Genomic DNA, 17,487 nt, shown 5'->3' on the forward strand with positions numbered 1-17,487 from the left:
TTTACTGTTGCAAAGCTACTTAAGGGGTCATGGGAGTTTGTCCATCCAGTCTACATAAACTTTGTGGACTTGGAGAAGGCCTACGACAAGGTCCCTGGGGGATCTTGTGGGGGGGTACTGTAGGAATTCTAAGGCTGTTGCTATGAGACATTCGGCCCCTATATAACTAGAGTGAGGGTTGTGTCCATATTCCCGGCAGGAAGTCAAATATGTTTTTCTGTGGGAGTTGGCCTGTGCTAGGGTTGGTCCCTTGTCACCAATCCTGTTTATGATCTCCCAGGACAGGATTTCAAGGTGCAGCCAGGGGGAGCAGAATGTCTAGTCCGGGGCCCCCAGACTTGTGTCTCTGCAGTTTGCAGATGAAGTGGTTCTGTTAGCTTCATCAGACTGACCTTCAGTATGCACTGGGGCGGTTTCAGCCAAGTGCAAATGGGCTGGGATGAGTGTCAGCACCTCCAAGTCTTAGGCCATGGTTCTCCGTGGAAAACGGTGGGAAACTCCTTCGGGTTGCATGGAGTTTCTGCCGCAAGGGAGGGAGTTCAAGTATTTCAGGGTATTGCTCATGAGTGAGGGAAGGATGGAACCGGAGATTGGCAGGTGGATTGGTGTACCATCAGCAGTAAAGCAGGCGTTGTACTGGACCATGAAGAGGGAGCCAAGCTGAAAGGCAAAGCTTTCGTTTCACCACTCTATCTACTTTCCGACCCTTACCTATAGTCATGAACTAATGAACGAAAGAATAAGATTGCAGCGGGGTGGCTGAGGAGTATAAGTGAATAATGCTGCTCCTTCGCATTGAAAGGAGTCAGCTGAGGTGGTTCAGGAATCTGATTAAAATGCCTCCTGGGTGCCTTCTAGGTCTTCCAGGCACATCCCATTGTTAGGAGATCCCGGGGTAGACCCAGAACAGGCTGGAGAGATTTTACATCTCATCTGGCGTTGGATTGCATAGGGAAAACGTTTCCGGGGAGAGGGACATCTAGGCTTGATGGATGGATAATATTTTGTCACCTGGTTGTACCCAAATTTTGCTGGTTTGCTGGACAGTATGACCCAATTTATCTAATTAGCATTAACAGTTTACAATTAGTGTCTTGTGTTTTTTTTTTTTTTTTTTTTTTTTTTTTTGTGCAGCTGTCAACAGGTCCAACTAAGAGAGGCAAACCAACCTCTGCAGGTGGTGGAAAAACCAAGAGGACCCCTGACAGTAAAGAAAACACAGAGAGTGAACTGTCGGTAAGTCTTTGTGCATACACTTACCTTTTAGTTGAAGCTTTTTTCAAAAGGTGTCACAATACCAAATATTAGTCGAAAGAGAAGATGGTTCACATCCTTAAAGGGTTTTGTCTGTGAAACATTAAATACTAGCTAAGTCTTATTGGTTATCAGTCACATACTCACTCTCTCCTTTCAGGCTATAGAACGGTGAGAATGTTTTTTTATCAGGCAGATAGTTTTCTTGAGGAGCTCAAAAAGCTGTTCACTGACATTCTGTGGCACTGGTAATTCTTAGCCTGTTGAACAGATGATTCTGTCCCTGGTCCGGTTCTGTAGTACACATCAGATGCTATTGACTTGTTTTCCTTTTTAAAAGGAATTAATATCCTCCTGTGTCATCAAAAGGCATTAAATGACAAGCGTTCAGTAACTCTTAAACTGGGCCCCCTTAACACTTTTAAGTATGAAAGACTGAACGTGAAGAAACTTGCTAGCTTAGCAACATTAAGGCTACAAACAATCCATTATGTTTTTTGTTTTAATGTAGTATCTGGTACTCAATCCTGTGTGTGTGTGTAAGTACATTTCAAGTCCATTGAATTTTTCAAAGGTAATACTGAGGAATAAAATATCTTCTCATATTCCGTCCAGATCAGTAATAATGTGTACCCCTCTGTGTGTGCCCCTGGGCATCAGCCAAAACAGTGATGTGATGGTCAGACTGGGAAAGAGATCCATCCCTGTATTGCGCTGAATGTGCCGATTTAAGGATTACCAGGAGGAGCAGACTAGCCTTCCATCGCTGTCAGACAATGTGGCATTTTTATAGGGATTAATTTTGACTGCAGACAAGTTACTGCCAGTGACACAAGGGCGCGGCGCACTGAACTTATCCATTGGACCATGCATGCAGCACCTGGAATATTAGGCATACAGAGGGGGCCAGTAAAGAGACTGTTAGGGACGGTAAAATATTTAGGGATTTTTTTTTTGACAGTCCACCACTCCATCGGGATTTGTCCCGGTAGTCTTGATGGCCAGTCCAACTACACAAGACTGCATGTGATTGACCAGCATCATGTGATAGATGAGACTATATTTTAGGCTATATTTAACTGTCTTGCATTTAAATGGACTGTGGAGATAGTTCTGCCTATGTGAGACTAAATGGTGTGTGTTTTTTTTTTTTTTTTTTTTTTAAAAGAGGATTTATAAAGGTTAAAATCTTTATCCGCTGATGTTGACCTGTGTTTCCCCCAGACGTTGGTCACATTCCTGTTTGGCCAGACAGGCTTCACTAGATGAAACGTTCATTTGTTTTTTGAGTTTACGTAAAGTGCATACATAGTGTGCTCAGAGCCGGTTGTTGACGTTCACGGACTTCCACTTCAATTGTTGCTATTGTAGGGGAGTGGCAGAGAGGCATTGAAGCAAGGCACTCATGAATGAGCAAAAACATCACAGCCCGAGTCCTTTTACATAGAAATCAGTCCACAGCCCTGTAATGGGTAACAGGGAGTCTGGGAAGGTCTCATTTTTTAAGTTAGGTTACAATCCATTCACACACTGGCAACAAAAAAGCGATTAATACATTTAAATTGCTTCACATTCTTACACTTGGATCAATTAAAACAGTTTCAGTTTAGTTCTTATTTAGTTGTTTGCTCATTGCTCTAAGTCACTCCTCCATACATTGTTTGTTAACTTAATACAATGATGGCAGATCTGCTTTCAACTATAGCTCTGAGGGATTCAGCACTATCAGACGATTGTTGTTGGAATTTGAGTTTTGTGTGTGTGTTTGTTTTCATGTCAGGCTGAGGTGTGTGAGGAGCTGGCAGCAAGTGTACTTCCTGTTTCCTGTCTGCAGCAGCTTGACTCAGCTAACTGGAAGGAGAGACTGGCTAGTATGGAGGAGTTCCAGAGGGTAAATACAACGTTTAATTATTTGAGTAGTAAATTGGCAGATAATTAGTGAGCAACTAATTTGATAATTAGTTTATTCCAGCTTCTCAAATATGAGGATATAATGCTTTTCTTTTTAATATAAAGGTTAACTGAATATCTTTGGGTTTTGGACTGTTGTTCCAATAAAACAAGCTATTTGAATACATCACCTTGGGCTGTCAGATATTATAACTGGCATTTCACACTATTATATTCAATAAACAAAATGATTAATTTATAATAAACAATTCATAGTTACAGCCCAAATTTGTACTTAAGTAAATAGTTTTTGTAAATATCAATGTTGAAGAAACTCATACTGGTTAAACCTTATGACTATAAAGTTTTCAGTGTGGAAAAGACGTGAAACTCTACATTGCATGTTGAAGCCATGGGAAAAGGTCTTTGCCTGTTAAATAATAATATGCAGAAACCTTAATCTATAGATGAATGTATGCTTCTAGGTTGTTGAGACCATGGATAAGGGGGAGATGCCCAGCCAGGCCTTAGTCAGAATGTTGGCCAAGAAACCAGGCTGGAAGGAGACCAACTTTCAGGTAACTCTCTGTTATAGACCTGAAAATGGAGCTTAATGGTAGCCACTTTCCTGAAGCAATATGGCAGCAGCTATTTGGACTTAGAATGATACATTCTATATAGGAAAATGCTTAGTCATTTTAATACATTGTCCAATTACTTTTGAGCCTCTGAAAATGAGGGACTAATATAATTGTGAATATGAGAATTTTTTTCAATACTGAGATGAAAATCCTTCGCAGTCAGTGACTGCCTAAAGTCTGGAACCCATGGACATCAACAAATGTTGACTTTCCTTCCTTGAGATGCTTTGCCAGGCCTTTACTGCAGCTGCCTTCAGTTGCTACTTGTGTGTAGGTCTTCAGTAAGTGAAAAGCATGCTCAATTGGGTTGAGGTCAGGTGACTGACTTTGCCATTGAAGAATATTCCATTTCTTTGCCTTGAGAAGCTCTTGGGTTGCTTTCGCAGTATGTTTTGTATCATTATCCATCTGTACTGTACTGGCTGAATCTGAACAGATATAGCCCAATGCAATTCAGAATTCATCCTGGTACTTCTATCAGCAGTCACATCATCAATAAACACGGATTAACAGTTCCATTGGCATATGTGCCCATGTCATAACTCTGCCTCCACCATGTTTGACAGATGCTGTGGTATGTTTTTGATCATGAGTTATTCCTGTCCTTCTCCATACTCTTCCATCATTCTGGTACAAGTTAATCTTGGTTTCATCTGTACAGAGAATCTGGGCATCCTTTTTTATTTATTTTATTTTATTTTATTTTATTTTATTTTCTGGCAAAACCTAACCTGGCCTTTCTGTTGAGTGTACCAATGGTTTGCACCTTGTAAGAAACCCTCTGCATTTATATTCATGAAGGTGAATATGTGTTAATATGCCTACCTCCTCAAGAGTGTTCTTAACCTGGCTAGATGTAGTCAAGGGGTTATTCTCCTGCCATCATCCACTTTAGTTGTCTTCTGTGGTCTTCCATGCCTTTTGGTGGTGCTGAGTTTGCCAGTGCACTCTCTTTTTTTTATAACGTACCAAATTGTTGATTAGTCCTCTCCTAAAGCTTCTGCTATCTGTCTGAAAGATTTATTTTTTCAGCCTGACGATAGCTTCCTTTACTTGCTTCGATGCCTCGTTGGACCGCATATTGAGAGTTCCCATAAACTGCTACCAAATGCAAGTTCAACACTTGGCATCTACTCCAGACTTTTTATCAGCTTAATTTGTCATGTAACAATGTAACAGGCCATACCTTACCATGAAACATACCAAGTACGTTTGAGCCGCTAAAATTAGGTACCATGTATAAACAATGGCTATAATTCCCAAACAGGTAATGCAATAGTTTTGTTAAACCTTTTGAATTAAAGCTGAATGTCTACACTTCAATCGCATCTTCAGGGCTTTGTTTCAAATCCATTGTGGTGTTGTACAGAGGAAAAATTACGTAAGTGTCACTGTACTGTAGTTACGCATTTATGTGCCTAATTGATGTACAGTCAAAATAAGGGCACACGGTTACTACTGCTAGCAAAGCAGTGTTTTTGTTTTGTTTTTTGGTCTCATATTTCCCCTTTTCAATGAAAAGTTTCACAAAGCAGCACAAATATTAAAAACCCGCATATTTATTCTGTATACAGTAGAATCATAGTTCATAAATGGTCTTAACTGCACAGAGCGTTAATGTTACACGAACCATTCCCACTGGTGGAGTTCTGTTATTTGTCCAATCACTAACAGATTTTAAGTAAGTGATGGGTTGTCAATAAATAAGGGATAGGGATGTGCCCATTCTAACCTTGTGGTCTCCTCTCCCCTTGTGTAGGTGATGCAGATGAAGCTGCACATTGTGGCTCTTATAGCACAGAAAGGACCGTTTTCAAAGACAACAGCCTCTGTGGTTTTGGATGGCTTGGTGGATAAGGTCGGAGACATCAAATGTGGTGGAAATGCAAAAGAGGGACTCACAGCTATTGGAGAGGCCTGCTCTCTTCCATGGACTGCAGAACAGGTTTTTAGCCAATTGATCTGGACAGTAGAAAACTTCATCTTTTTTTTGAAATGTTGCCAAAATAGAATTTAGACATTTTTATTTCTAAGAAAGATCTTACCACCGAACGGTTCAGTGGATTTTGATGATGGACATGCTGTATTTACAAGGTTTGTACTTTACTTGTCAGGTTGTCTCTATGGCATTTGCACAGAAGAACCCCAAAAACCAGGCAGAGACTCTCAACTGGCTGGCTAATGCAATGAAAGAGTTTGGCTTTGCTGGGTAATTCGTAGTCCTTATTTTCACAGTACTTTGTTATATCAATGCATTTGTGTGAGAGTGTGTGAGTGAGTGACACACAGTTGCAATCAAATATTTAACCCCTTCACCTCAAAAGACATTCTAGTGATGTGGATGAAAGACAATGACAAAAAACCTCATTAAACAACAAAAAAATATTTATTGATACATATTTGAGTTATTTTGATAAAAGTTGACTTAATTTTGAAGTTCAAATGAAGAATGTAACTCTTAACGCATGTGCAGAACTATTCAACTCCCAGCTTCAGTACTTTGTGGCGCATCCTTTAACTTTTTATAACTTCTAACAAACGTTTTCAGTAAGTGCTGACAAGCTTCTTACACCTCTTGATCAGAATCTTTGCCCATTCATCACGTGCAAAAGCCTCTAGCTCAGTGATTTTTGATGGCTTCTGTGCCGCAACTGCCTTCTTTAAATCCCACCAAAGATTTTCAATTGGATTCAAATCTGGTGACTGAGAAGGCCATTCCAGAACGTTCCAGGATCTTTTTCTCAACCAAGGTTTGGTTGACTTGGAGGTGTGCTTGGGATCATTGTCTTGCTAAAAAGTCCAATGATCACCAAGGTTTAATTTGTCAACAGAAGGCATCACGTTCCTCTTTAAAATGGCCTGGTATTTCTGGGAATCCATGATGCCAGGTACACGATCAAGATTACCAGTTCCTGCCGCAGAAAAACAGCCCCACATCATCAGTGACCCACCTCCATGGTTGACTGGGGATGGTATTCTCCTGGTCATAACCCTAGCCTTTCGCACGCCAGACATACTTCTGGTCTAAATGTCCAATCCGTTCCAGTTTGGTTTCATCAGTCCATAGAACTGTCTCCCAAAACTCTGTAGTCTTATCCAAATTCCGCCTTGTATATTCTAGTCAACTTGTGAAGTTCCTTGTTTTCAGTAAGTGACGACAAAGTGGAGTGCGTCTTGGAATCCGGCCATGAAGTCCTTGTTTATTCAGTGCACGTCTTATGGTTGCCACTGAAGCACTTGTACACAACCTTCATCAGGTCATCCTGTAGATGTCTTGCAGTCTCACGGGGGTTTCTCTTAGTTGTTCTGACTAAGTTGCTAAGGGACCTTGATGAAATGTTGGGCTTTCTTCCACGGCTAGGCAGGTTTGCAGCTGTTCCATAAGTTTTAAACTTCCTTATAATGCTCCCAATGGTGTCTCTTGTAATATTAATTTTTTTGGAAATCTTCATATACCCAAGGCCCTTCAGGTGTGATGAAATAATCTCCTCTCTCAGCTTTTGTGGAAGCTCCTTTTTCTTTCCCATGATTGCAACTCACCTTGTATACCTTCATGGGTGGGGTTTATATATGCATCACAGCTGAAGCAAATGAAGGATCATTATAGAGTTCCCAAGGGCTCAATTATGTTTCAACTCCACTTTTGGCCATAAAAACTGTCAGACAGCTTTGAAAACAACAATATTATATAGGGGTTGAATAATTGTGACATGGCTATCTTAACAAAATATACTGTTACACACAAATACTACATCATGCATTTCCTGTGTTGATTTTATGTATCACTCAACTCAAAGAAGTCATCCGAAGCAGAATCTTGCTCTTTGAGAAAACTTTTATTGATTAAATCCTTAAAATCTTTGGGGGGGTTGAATATTTTTGATTGCAACTGTATATCTGTGTGTGTGTGTGTGTGTGTGTGTGTGTGTGTGTGTGTGTGTGTAAAATTCAAAATGATGAAAATGCAAAATTATGAAAGTGTTTTGGCTTTCTCTATAGTATCAATGTGAAGGGTTTCATCAACAACGTGAAGACAGCTCTGGGAGCGACAAACCCTGCTGTTCGTACAGCAGCCATCACCCTGCTGGGGGTCATGTACCTTTACATGGGAGCTCCTCTACGCATTTTCTTTGAAGATGAAAAGCCTGCTCTCCTTGCACAGATTGATGCTGAGTTTGAAAAGGTATGGACTTTCTGGATGGATCAGTGAATATGAGAATACATAGAAGAGACTTAAAATAAATGGAGTTCTCACCACTTGGTCATCTGGACAAGTTCTGTACAGGGAATGACCGACGACAAGAAAAATTAGAAATCTATTTGTATGTGTATCACCCTCAAAGATGCAGGGCCAGTCTCCTCCACCTCCAGTCAGATTCACCAAGAAGACAGCGGTGGAGGAGGTGGGTGATGAAGGAGATGAGCAGGAAGAAGACGGAGGAGGAGGACAGGACATCATGGATCTACTGCCCAGAACAGATATCAGGTAACCAAACAGACTATGTAGGACAAAGCCTCTGAGTTGACCTACACTAGTACAACAAAATTAAAATTAATAGTTTTGAGATTGTGGATAAAATAATTAATAAATGTAAATCTTGTTTTTATCTTCCATACATTTTGACAGTTCTCAAGCTTTAAAGACTTAACCACAAATAAGAAATAAACTTCCTTATATTATTGCAGTAACTTTGTAAGCAACTCTATTTTGTTTAATGTTTCTAAAATAGCGGCCATATTATACATAAGTAATTAATTTTAATGCTTCAAGCCTTGGAATGAGAGCTCAGCCAAAAAATTGTATTTAAGTGATAATGACAAAAGCAAATGTGTATTTTTGAGCATGACTGACTATATCTTGAAATGAATAAGTATCTAATATAATACACACAAACACAAAATATTGTACCTTCTCCTTTCTCCTTTTAATGTCTCTCTCTTCCCTGCCATCTGTAAGTGACAAGATCACATCCGACCTGGTGTCTAAAATTGGGGATAAGAACTGGAAGATCAGGAAGGAGGGTCTGGATGAAGCAGCAGCCATCATATCGGAGGCCAAGTTCATCACAGCCAACATCGGAGAGCTACCTCTGACCCTGAAAGGACGACTCAGTGATTCCAACAAGATCCTGGTTAGTAAGAGAGCAGTCCTATCCTGCTAATTAAGAGTCTAACCTCAATGTTAGTAAGCTGTCACTGCAACTCAATAGCTTTCCACAAGCACAGCTTTGCTTTTACATGAAACAACAATGTGGACAGTTATAATTATAGGTCTTCATTCAACATCATGTTACTTGTTTCATCTAAATGAGATTAGTAAAATTACTTTCCATATACTTCCATTTTCAAAATTTTCTGTATTATGGTCATTCTGTTACATTTTAGATTTAGATAGTTCATTGTGGTGAGATATGATGTGATTGATATTATATATAAAAAAAGTGTTATGTGAAACATCGGGGCCCTAATTCAAAAATAGAAATAGTAACAAATAGTAGAAATTAGAGCAAAGTCAAAGTGATAAATGTTTTTATGGCTGTAGTCTCCTGGTTGATTGGTTGGATGATATAGTCTCGTCAACCAAGTTCTCATTGGTCGGACAATAGCAGGTTTAGGAGAAAAGTGCTACATCAATAGCCTTTCAGGATTAATCCGTTGTTTTTGGCGACATTGGAGGGATACAGTCCTTGTGAAAAGAGATTTTCACAACTTTGAACTCACCCAATCTAATGAAGGTGTTAGGACTAACTTATCGAACGTTTACTGAAGGCTTACATGATGTCGGCTCTAAACTTATTGACACATGTCAAAGCAGTCGTCATCGTGGCTACATTTTGTTACAAAAGATGACCAAATAGTCAATCGTAAACTTTGTAAACGGCAGTTTGCATATCACATTTAACAACAAACATGGCATATGCTGGGATCACAAGATGATATAGTTCTATTTTCAGAAATCATATGAATATGGACAGGTACACGCTGGTTGGCTACGAGTAGTTATTATTTAAGTATAAAATAACTTAACTAGCTTCTTATGTTTATTTATAATTCATTTAGGTGACTAAGGTTACCAGATGCAATTTTTTTTTTTTTTTTTTTTTTTTTTTTTCCACCTCATTACCAATCAATTGGTAATGGGGTAGGTACGATTTCAGTCAACCAAGATTTTCTTTAACTACAGTCCTAGATGTTTAAAGTTGTACTCTAGGGAAGGATTAACTGCTTTTCACAATAATAGGATATTAAAATATAAGTTAAAATGGCAATTATGTTTATGGTCTCCAGGTCCAGCAGACCCTGACTATCCTGCAGCAGCTGGCTACAGCCATGGGACCTGGGCTTAAGCAGCATGTTAAATCACTGGGAATCCCTATTATCACTGTACTAGGGGACAGCAAGGTACTGGGCACATACACTCAAATCAGAAACACACCACTAGCAGTAACGCACATCTTTGTTTCCACATTCAACAACAATGGCAATGTAGTGTTTGTAGTGCTGTAAAGGCTCATTCCTGTCTATCTTATCTTTTTTCATTTATTCACATTTAATTCCTCGATTTATTCATCTGTTTATTAATTCAGCAAATAGATTTCATTAACTTACAGGAAAGTTTAAATTGTTTACAATTGTTTTCACAGTTTTTAGAGACACACTAAGATCCATCAAAACAAAAATACACTAGAACATACAGATACAAAATAAATGAAGGAAAAATACTGTAAAATATCCAGTTTAAAAAGGCTAGGAAAAAAACTACTTCAATGGGAATTTTGGAAATGAACAGAATTATATATATGATGAAAAGAGTAAAATATATCAGAAGAGGCATGAGAAGATGGAAACCTGTTGCTCTTGGGCCAGTGTTGTGTTCCTGACTGTGTGGCGATAGTGAACATGTCTCTGATTCTCTGCAGCTTAATGTGAGGATGGCTGCCATGACCACTCTGCAGGCCTGGGTGGAGCAGACTGGGATGAAGGAATGGCTGGAGGGAGAAGACCTTTCAGAGGAGCTGAAGAGAGAGAATCCCTTCCTACGACAAGAGGTATGCACATATACAGAGATACACAGATAGTCTTTTTTTTTTTTTTTTGAGGAGAATCCTGCATTTCCTTATTCAGAAAAGAAAAAGATCCATTTTCTTATACCTTCCAGAGACAAATTGCTAAATCAGGTGTACATATTCCTAAACTAAGGGATATGTACACACAAGCTAAATCATAGTACACACGATGCAGATCATACACACGTTTTGCCATAAAACTGCCCTCATTACACAGGTGCTTGGCTGGTTAGCAGTGAAGCTCCCCACCCTCAGGACAGTACCTGGGGATCTGATGCTGTTTGTCCCTCACCTTTATGCCTGCCTGGAGGACAGAAATGGAGATGTGAGGAAGAAAGCTCAGGACGCCCTGCCCACCTTCATGATGCACCTGGGCTATGACAAAATGACCAAGGCTACAGGAAAACTCAAAGTACTGAACTGATATATTGTGCTATGACTAAGAAATAACTTAATACATTTTAATAGACATCCTCAGTGTCTGACCACTGACAGTTAGCTGTGATTCATGGCTGTCTTGTCTGCAATTATCTATTTGTCTCTGTGCTAATCTCCCTCCAGCCTGCTTCTAAGGATCAGGTGTTAGCCATGTTGGAAAAGGCCAGAGCAGTGGTGCCAGCCAAACCTGCTGCTCCTGCCAAAACTGGAGGGGGAAAAGGCTCTGCAGAGCCTGGCAGAGCTGCTTCAGGTTTGTATGACATCACAATCAATGAACAGTCTCACATTAAGATTCTCAAAGGCAAACCATATCTGTGATACTTTGTGGTAGTTTTATGCATCATGTATAGTATTGGATTGAGTTTTGATAGCTGATTTTTTTCAAGGTTTGGATCAGAGTCCCATTTGGCAAAATAAACATTTGTTAAACTTCGACACAAGTCCATCCTTTAATTTCACCTTGCCCCCTTTTCTTATACATTGAGGGTAACACTTGCAGTTGTCATTTTTAGTTCCTAGTGACCATTGCTTTTCCAGTTGACAAACATCGTAGGCGACAGATTGTATCAGCTGTAAATGATAATGTTATTTCCTAAATGGCTAAAATGACATTTACTCATTCACTAGACTGTAGTCTGGTTAATGGGCTCTCTGCAAGCTGGTGTCTATACCGAGTGAAAACTGAATGCTGGAAAACTAAAAAATACAGGAAATGTATATCTCTATTAAGTAGTCAGCATTATTTAGAAGTCATATTTTCACATGATTTGAAATTTGGGTCAAAAAAGCCCCCTCCCACCAGTGCGAGAGAACTTCAGGGGAGCCACAGCATGAAAAAAAATAAGCCATTAAAAACAACTGTAAATATCTGGTTAGCTAACTTCAGCTATGCATGGGGCAAAACGGATTGATTTTTAGTACTTACATTGAGAGAGGAGACAAAGTCTGGGGTGAGAAAGGAGGAAGTACGGCTATGATTAAAGTTTGGATTTTCATGGATTGGTCCTGATGAAGCTTCACTGTCAGTGTCTTATTTGCAAAGAGGTGTTAGCAGATGACAGTATGAGACTATGTAAACTCGGCATGATATGGAGACCAAGCACCCAAGTTTGGTGACCGAGCGACGGGAGTTTTTTGATAGGAAGCTAAAGGAACTGTGGTCACAGAGGAAGGTAACTGAGGCATTTAGCACTGTACACACCAAGGCACCCAAAGCATCATAAAATGTGTCGTTAGGCATAGCTACATCAGGTAACCCCCACAACATTGGTGAAACGTTACTCATCCCCACTGCTAAAGATATTTGTTTGGTAAGGACGTAAGAAGCTGCCAAGCTAAATGCGATCCCAATGTCTGACAATACCATCCAGTGCCACATCTCAGACCTGACATCTGATGTGAAGGAACAGGTGCTGGACAGTGTTTATGAGAACCCCTTCTCCATTCTGCTGGACAAGTCTACACATGACGCTAATGGTGTATTTGTGATATATTACATTAAAGAGCTAGTTGTCCAGGAGGAGTTTTTGTTTTTTCATTCTCTGCCAGCTAGCACTACAGCAGAAGAAATCTTCAGGGCTTTGAATGATTTCATCCAGGAGAGTCATATTGATCGGGGCCACTGCTGTGGAGCATGTAATGACTGCTCAAGGGCATTGATAGGTCGCCACAGCGTTCTGGTGAAATGGGGGCAAGCAGTTGCGGTTTGGAAGCATTGTATCATCCATTGCCAGGCCTTGGCAACCAAGAAGAATGCCAAAGAGCTTTGCATGGTCCTGGATGAGGTAGTAAAAATTGTAAACCTAATTAAATCATGTGCCATGAATGCCCGTCTCTTCTCCATCTCTCCAATGGGCAGTCTCTTCCAACACCTGCACTCTGAGTTCCGTTGGTTGTCCTGGGGCAAGGTCTTCACCCGCTTGTGTGATTTGCATGAGGAAGTACCCCCTTGAAGCACAGGGAGGACATGAACTGGGTTGCAATGTTGGCCTATCTTTCTGATATCTTTGACTGGATAAACATACTGTCTTTGTCATACTCTTTGGATAAAATTGATGTATAAATGAAGTCCATTTCCAGTTAAAAATGGAAAAAAAAATTATGCAAAAGCAAAATGAAAAGTGCAAATGCAGTAAGTGCATGATAGTCTGCTCAATAATTACTTAGAAAATTTGAAAAAAAAATTGACCTATGCCTGTCCTCTGCAGCTTCCAGGTCACAGCCAGCTAGTGAGGACTATGTTGACAGTAAACCTGAAGTTAAGAAGGTCCGAGGAGGAGTGGCTGCTAAGAAGGTATGTATCTGTATGAACCCCTGTTTTTATTTTTCTGTGTGCACACAGAAACAGTGAAGTTATTATTTTTTTTTTTTTTTAACACTCTGCGCTGCTTTATAGAAAAGACTGGATTTTGCTCCCTAGTCATTTCAGTAATGAACGGTGCAAATCCAGCCTGACGCAACTAATTGTTTGGAATTAATTTTTTAGACACAATGGGAAATTCTGTATCTGTGTAAATATTCACACATCACCATTTGTACTTAAGTTGTTGTCAGTCCTGTTAGTGTTGTGCGAATCAGGCATGTGCATTTGACCTTGTTTCTTTTTTTTTTTTTTTTTTTTTTTTGTCTGTACACACCATTTGGGTTTTATTAGTCATTTCATGTCAGTGAAGTGTAAACACTGTGGTTTTTCTATTCACCCAGCCTCCCTCCCCTCCTGAGGAACCTGTCCCTCCCCCTCCCTCCAAGGACAAGGACAGTAATGCTAGTAAAAAGCCCCCCAGCAAAGGGAAAGCTTCTGCTGCTGGCAGTCAACAGGTAGAACAGGTGTCCTCTTGATGAAACTCATTCTAAAATGTCTTCATACTTCATCTACATGCTGATACCTATTAAAGCCAACTGTGAGCTATAAAGTACATGAACAGCCAATGGGGGCAGAGTTTCTCAGTGGACGCTCAACAGTTGTTTACCTCCAGCCAGCTTCTCTCTGCCTTGACCTGGTCTGATCTTGACTGAGCCTTATCCCGTGTCTCCCAAATCACTTATACCCCATACAGCTGTATAATCACAAATGCATATAGACATGCAGTTGTGAGATGAAATCTTTTAAGCTTCTAACATGTTGCTGACAGGAGAAAAAGTGCAGTATATGCATGCTTATAGAAATGGAGCACAAACTGTAAGGTCACAAGTCACTTGAGTGTTTCAGGTCACTCCACTGCATGAATGTGTCTGAATGTCTGTTTCCAGCTTTTGGAATAGTATCACATTAGTTTTTCCATACTGCTTATGTAATGTACACATTCCTTTTTCTGTTTCTACTCACCTACACACGCACACCTTTTTTTTTTTTTTTTTTTTTTTTTCAAATCACATAAAAAGCCCATGAGAAAACATAATTACACAAAGTTATTAGTACACATCCTCAGACAGAGCACAATGGTTCACTCCTTAACACTGATGTTGCCTCCCCTCTTAGGGTGCAGCTGGTAAGAAGCCTCAAGCCAAAGGCTTGAAGGATGATGAAGATAAATCCGGACCAATCTTCATCCTCATCCCCAACGCTAAGGAACAGAGGATTAAAGAAGAGAAGCAACTGAAGGTACCTGACTGGCTGAAAAACATGTCATGATCCTAGTGGCTCAGTGCAGTAGCAGTTACAGTTAGGTACATAAGTATTTCAACATTGAAAGTTTTTGTAATTTTGCATCTGTACACCACCACAATGGATTTGAAACAAAGCCATCAAGATGTGATTGCAGTTTAAACATTCAGCTTTAATTCAAGGGGTTTAACAGAAGTGTTGCATTAACCATTTAGGAATCACAGCTAATTTTATACATAATACCTAATTTTCAGAGGCTCAGAAAGTAATTGAACAATTGACTGGCAGTCAGTTTCATTGCCAAGTGTGGCCTGTTCCCTTGTTATTTCATGACAAATTAAGCTGATAAAAGGTCTGGTAGCTGTTCATGGGAACTCTCAATATGCAGTCCAGAGATGTGTTGATGCAAGTGAAGGAAGCCGTCATGAGGCAGAAAAAACATAACATAACAAAACAAACCTATTAGACAGATGGCAGATACTTTAGGAGAGGCAAATCAACATTACATTACATTCTAAAAAAGAAGGAATGCAGTGGTGAGCTCAGCATGCTTTTCACTTACCGAAGATAAAACTGAGAGCAGGACCCAGAAACAAACGGCAACTAAAGACGGCTGCAGTAAAGGCCTGGCAAAGCATCTCAAGGGGGGAAACTCATTTGGTGATGACCATGAGTTCCAGACTTCAGGCAGTCATTGACCTCAAAGGGTTTTAATCTAAGTATTAAAAAAAATCAACATAATTATAAATATAAGGTTTGTCCAATTACTTTTGAGCCTCTGAAAATGAGGGACTATGTATAAAAATTAATGTGATTATTTTTGTTAAAGCTGAAAGTCTACACTGCAATCACAGCTTCATGGCTTCGTTTCAAATACATTGTGGTGGTGAACAGAGGCAAAATTGCAAAAATTGCATCGCCATTACTTCTTTAACTAGCTATACAGTTTGTGAGAGTTTTGCAGGAAAAACAATTCAGAATGGTGAAGTGATTCTGCAGATAAAATAAATCACTGCACAGACAATATACGTTGTTTTCTAAATGTACTAAAAGAATCTACATGCCATATTATTTTGAACATTATTAAAATAAAAGTAATAAACTCTTCCTCCTGACAGTATCATACACACTCATCTGCCAATTTATTAGGTCCACTTAGCTATAAGTAGGCACTTAAAGTAAATCAGGATTGCTTTCAGAAATAATGCTTCAATGTTTCTACACAAATGTATATAGTGTTGTGAATCTATAGGCATAACAAAAATCTTGCTTTTGCCTGTTGTGTATGAACATAGTCTTCATTTGTATCGCTTAAGAATAAGTATCTGTGTCTTTGCTGCACCAACACTCTCAGCCTTGGTGCTCAATGTTAGGAGAGTCAAGTGAACAACTTGTTAGCCAGACGCTGGTACACCTTCCTCTTCTGGCGTCCGGTGTGATTGACTCTTCAGCTGAAATGAGCTATCAGCAGCCATGAATGGAGAGACACTCCGTGTTGCACTAGGATTTTATAACTTAACTATGACCAGGAAACACACTTTTTATTTCTGTCTGCATGGAAATCTGACGTTGTCAAATCACAGATGATGAACAAAATGAGAATCATGTAAGTAAAACATGAGACTTAACAATATAGGCTGTCATAAGGTTTAATATGGGGCGGCTGCTCTTAAAGAGTGCTGGACTATGCTGTAACTGGGCAGACGCCATGAAAAAAGTGTCATAATTGTAGGTAAAATGTATTGATGAATAAATACATAATAATGTTGAGTATTTATAAATGAAAATATCGATAAGGGGAAAAAAACGAAAGCATACGACAAATCACAATACCAAAGTTATTTTGACAGAAGATACCACACAGACACCCTCCTGTCAAGTCATATAGTTAGCCTAAAATCAGTCCTAATCATAGTCGACTTTGACTGATAGGCAACTGAAAAAACAGTTGGCCCAGTTGGAAATGAACTTGTCAGCCTTGTCTTCCCTTAGGTTACTCAAGTCATCTATCACACAAAACTGACCAGAAATACTTTTGACTGCAGGTAAATTCAAAATGTTTCTTCTGAGCTGTAGATTCTGAAGTGGAACTTCATAACTCCTCGAGATGAATATGTGGAGCAGCTGAAAACTCAGATGTCCAGCTGCTTTGCTAAATGGCTGCAGGATGAGCTTTTTCACTTTGACTTCCAGAGACACGTCAAGGCTATAGGAGTCATGATTGAGGTAATGGTTGTTTTTATTTCTACAAGGGGTTGTGTTTTAGGAGTAGGGTTGTTTTGGTAATAAAATTTGTCCGTGTGTTTGTATTTAACAGAGGTTGGAGGGTGAGAGTGAAGCCACTGTCAGCTGTTTGGACCTAATTCTGAAGTGGTTCACCCTGCGGTTCTTTGACACCAACACCACAGTCCTGATGAAGGTGCTAGAATATCTAAAGCTGTTGTTTGGCATGCTGAACAAGGAGAACTACCACCTGACTGAGTACGAGGCCAACTCCTTCGTCCCTTACCTTATACTCAAGGTGAGTACACCTCACTGAGAATGATTTTTTTTTTTTTTTTTTTAAGAAAAAAAAAACAGTGGCTTGTTTTGT

At 39.7% G+C, this 17,487-nt stretch overlaps 1 protein-coding gene across 4 annotated transcripts in view; it reads left to right on the top strand.

Moving 5' to 3' along the window:
- Positions 1-17,487, top strand: part of ckap5 (cytoskeleton associated protein 5) — a 54,277-nt gene that overhangs the window by 20,112 nt on the left and 16,678 nt on the right. For 3 of the 4 annotated variants that reach the window (XM_040132282.1, XM_040132286.1, XM_040132284.1), the window contains exons 14-30: positions 1,135-1,236; positions 3,035-3,145; positions 3,630-3,722; positions 5,545-5,730; positions 5,900-5,994; positions 7,785-7,968; positions 8,129-8,271; positions 8,743-8,917; positions 10,074-10,187; positions 10,706-10,834; positions 11,070-11,264; positions 11,414-11,540; positions 13,498-13,583; positions 13,994-14,107; positions 14,769-14,891; positions 16,971-17,120; positions 17,212-17,415. In XM_040132282.1, the coding sequence (XP_039988216.1) occupies positions 1,135-1,236; positions 3,035-3,145; positions 3,630-3,722; positions 5,545-5,730; positions 5,900-5,994; positions 7,785-7,968; positions 8,129-8,271; positions 8,743-8,917; positions 10,074-10,187; positions 10,706-10,834; positions 11,070-11,264; positions 11,414-11,540; positions 13,498-13,583; positions 13,994-14,107; positions 14,769-14,891; positions 16,971-17,120; positions 17,212-17,415 (2,331 nt within the window). The remainder of the gene's footprint in view (positions 1-1,134; positions 1,237-3,034; positions 3,146-3,629; positions 3,723-5,544; positions 5,731-5,899; positions 5,995-7,784; positions 7,969-8,128; positions 8,272-8,742; positions 8,918-10,073; positions 10,188-10,705; positions 10,835-11,069; positions 11,265-11,413; positions 11,541-13,497; positions 13,584-13,993; positions 14,108-14,768; positions 14,892-16,970; positions 17,121-17,211; positions 17,416-17,487) is intronic. The other variant, XM_040132285.1, reaches the window with a different exon arrangement.

This window comes from Xiphias gladius, chromosome 8 (genome assembly GCF_016859285.1).
Source record: "Xiphias gladius isolate SHS-SW01 ecotype Sanya breed wild chromosome 8, ASM1685928v1, whole genome shotgun sequence".
In the NCBI taxonomy this organism is placed as follows: domain Eukaryota; kingdom Metazoa; phylum Chordata; class Actinopteri; order Istiophoriformes; family Xiphiidae; genus Xiphias; species Xiphias gladius.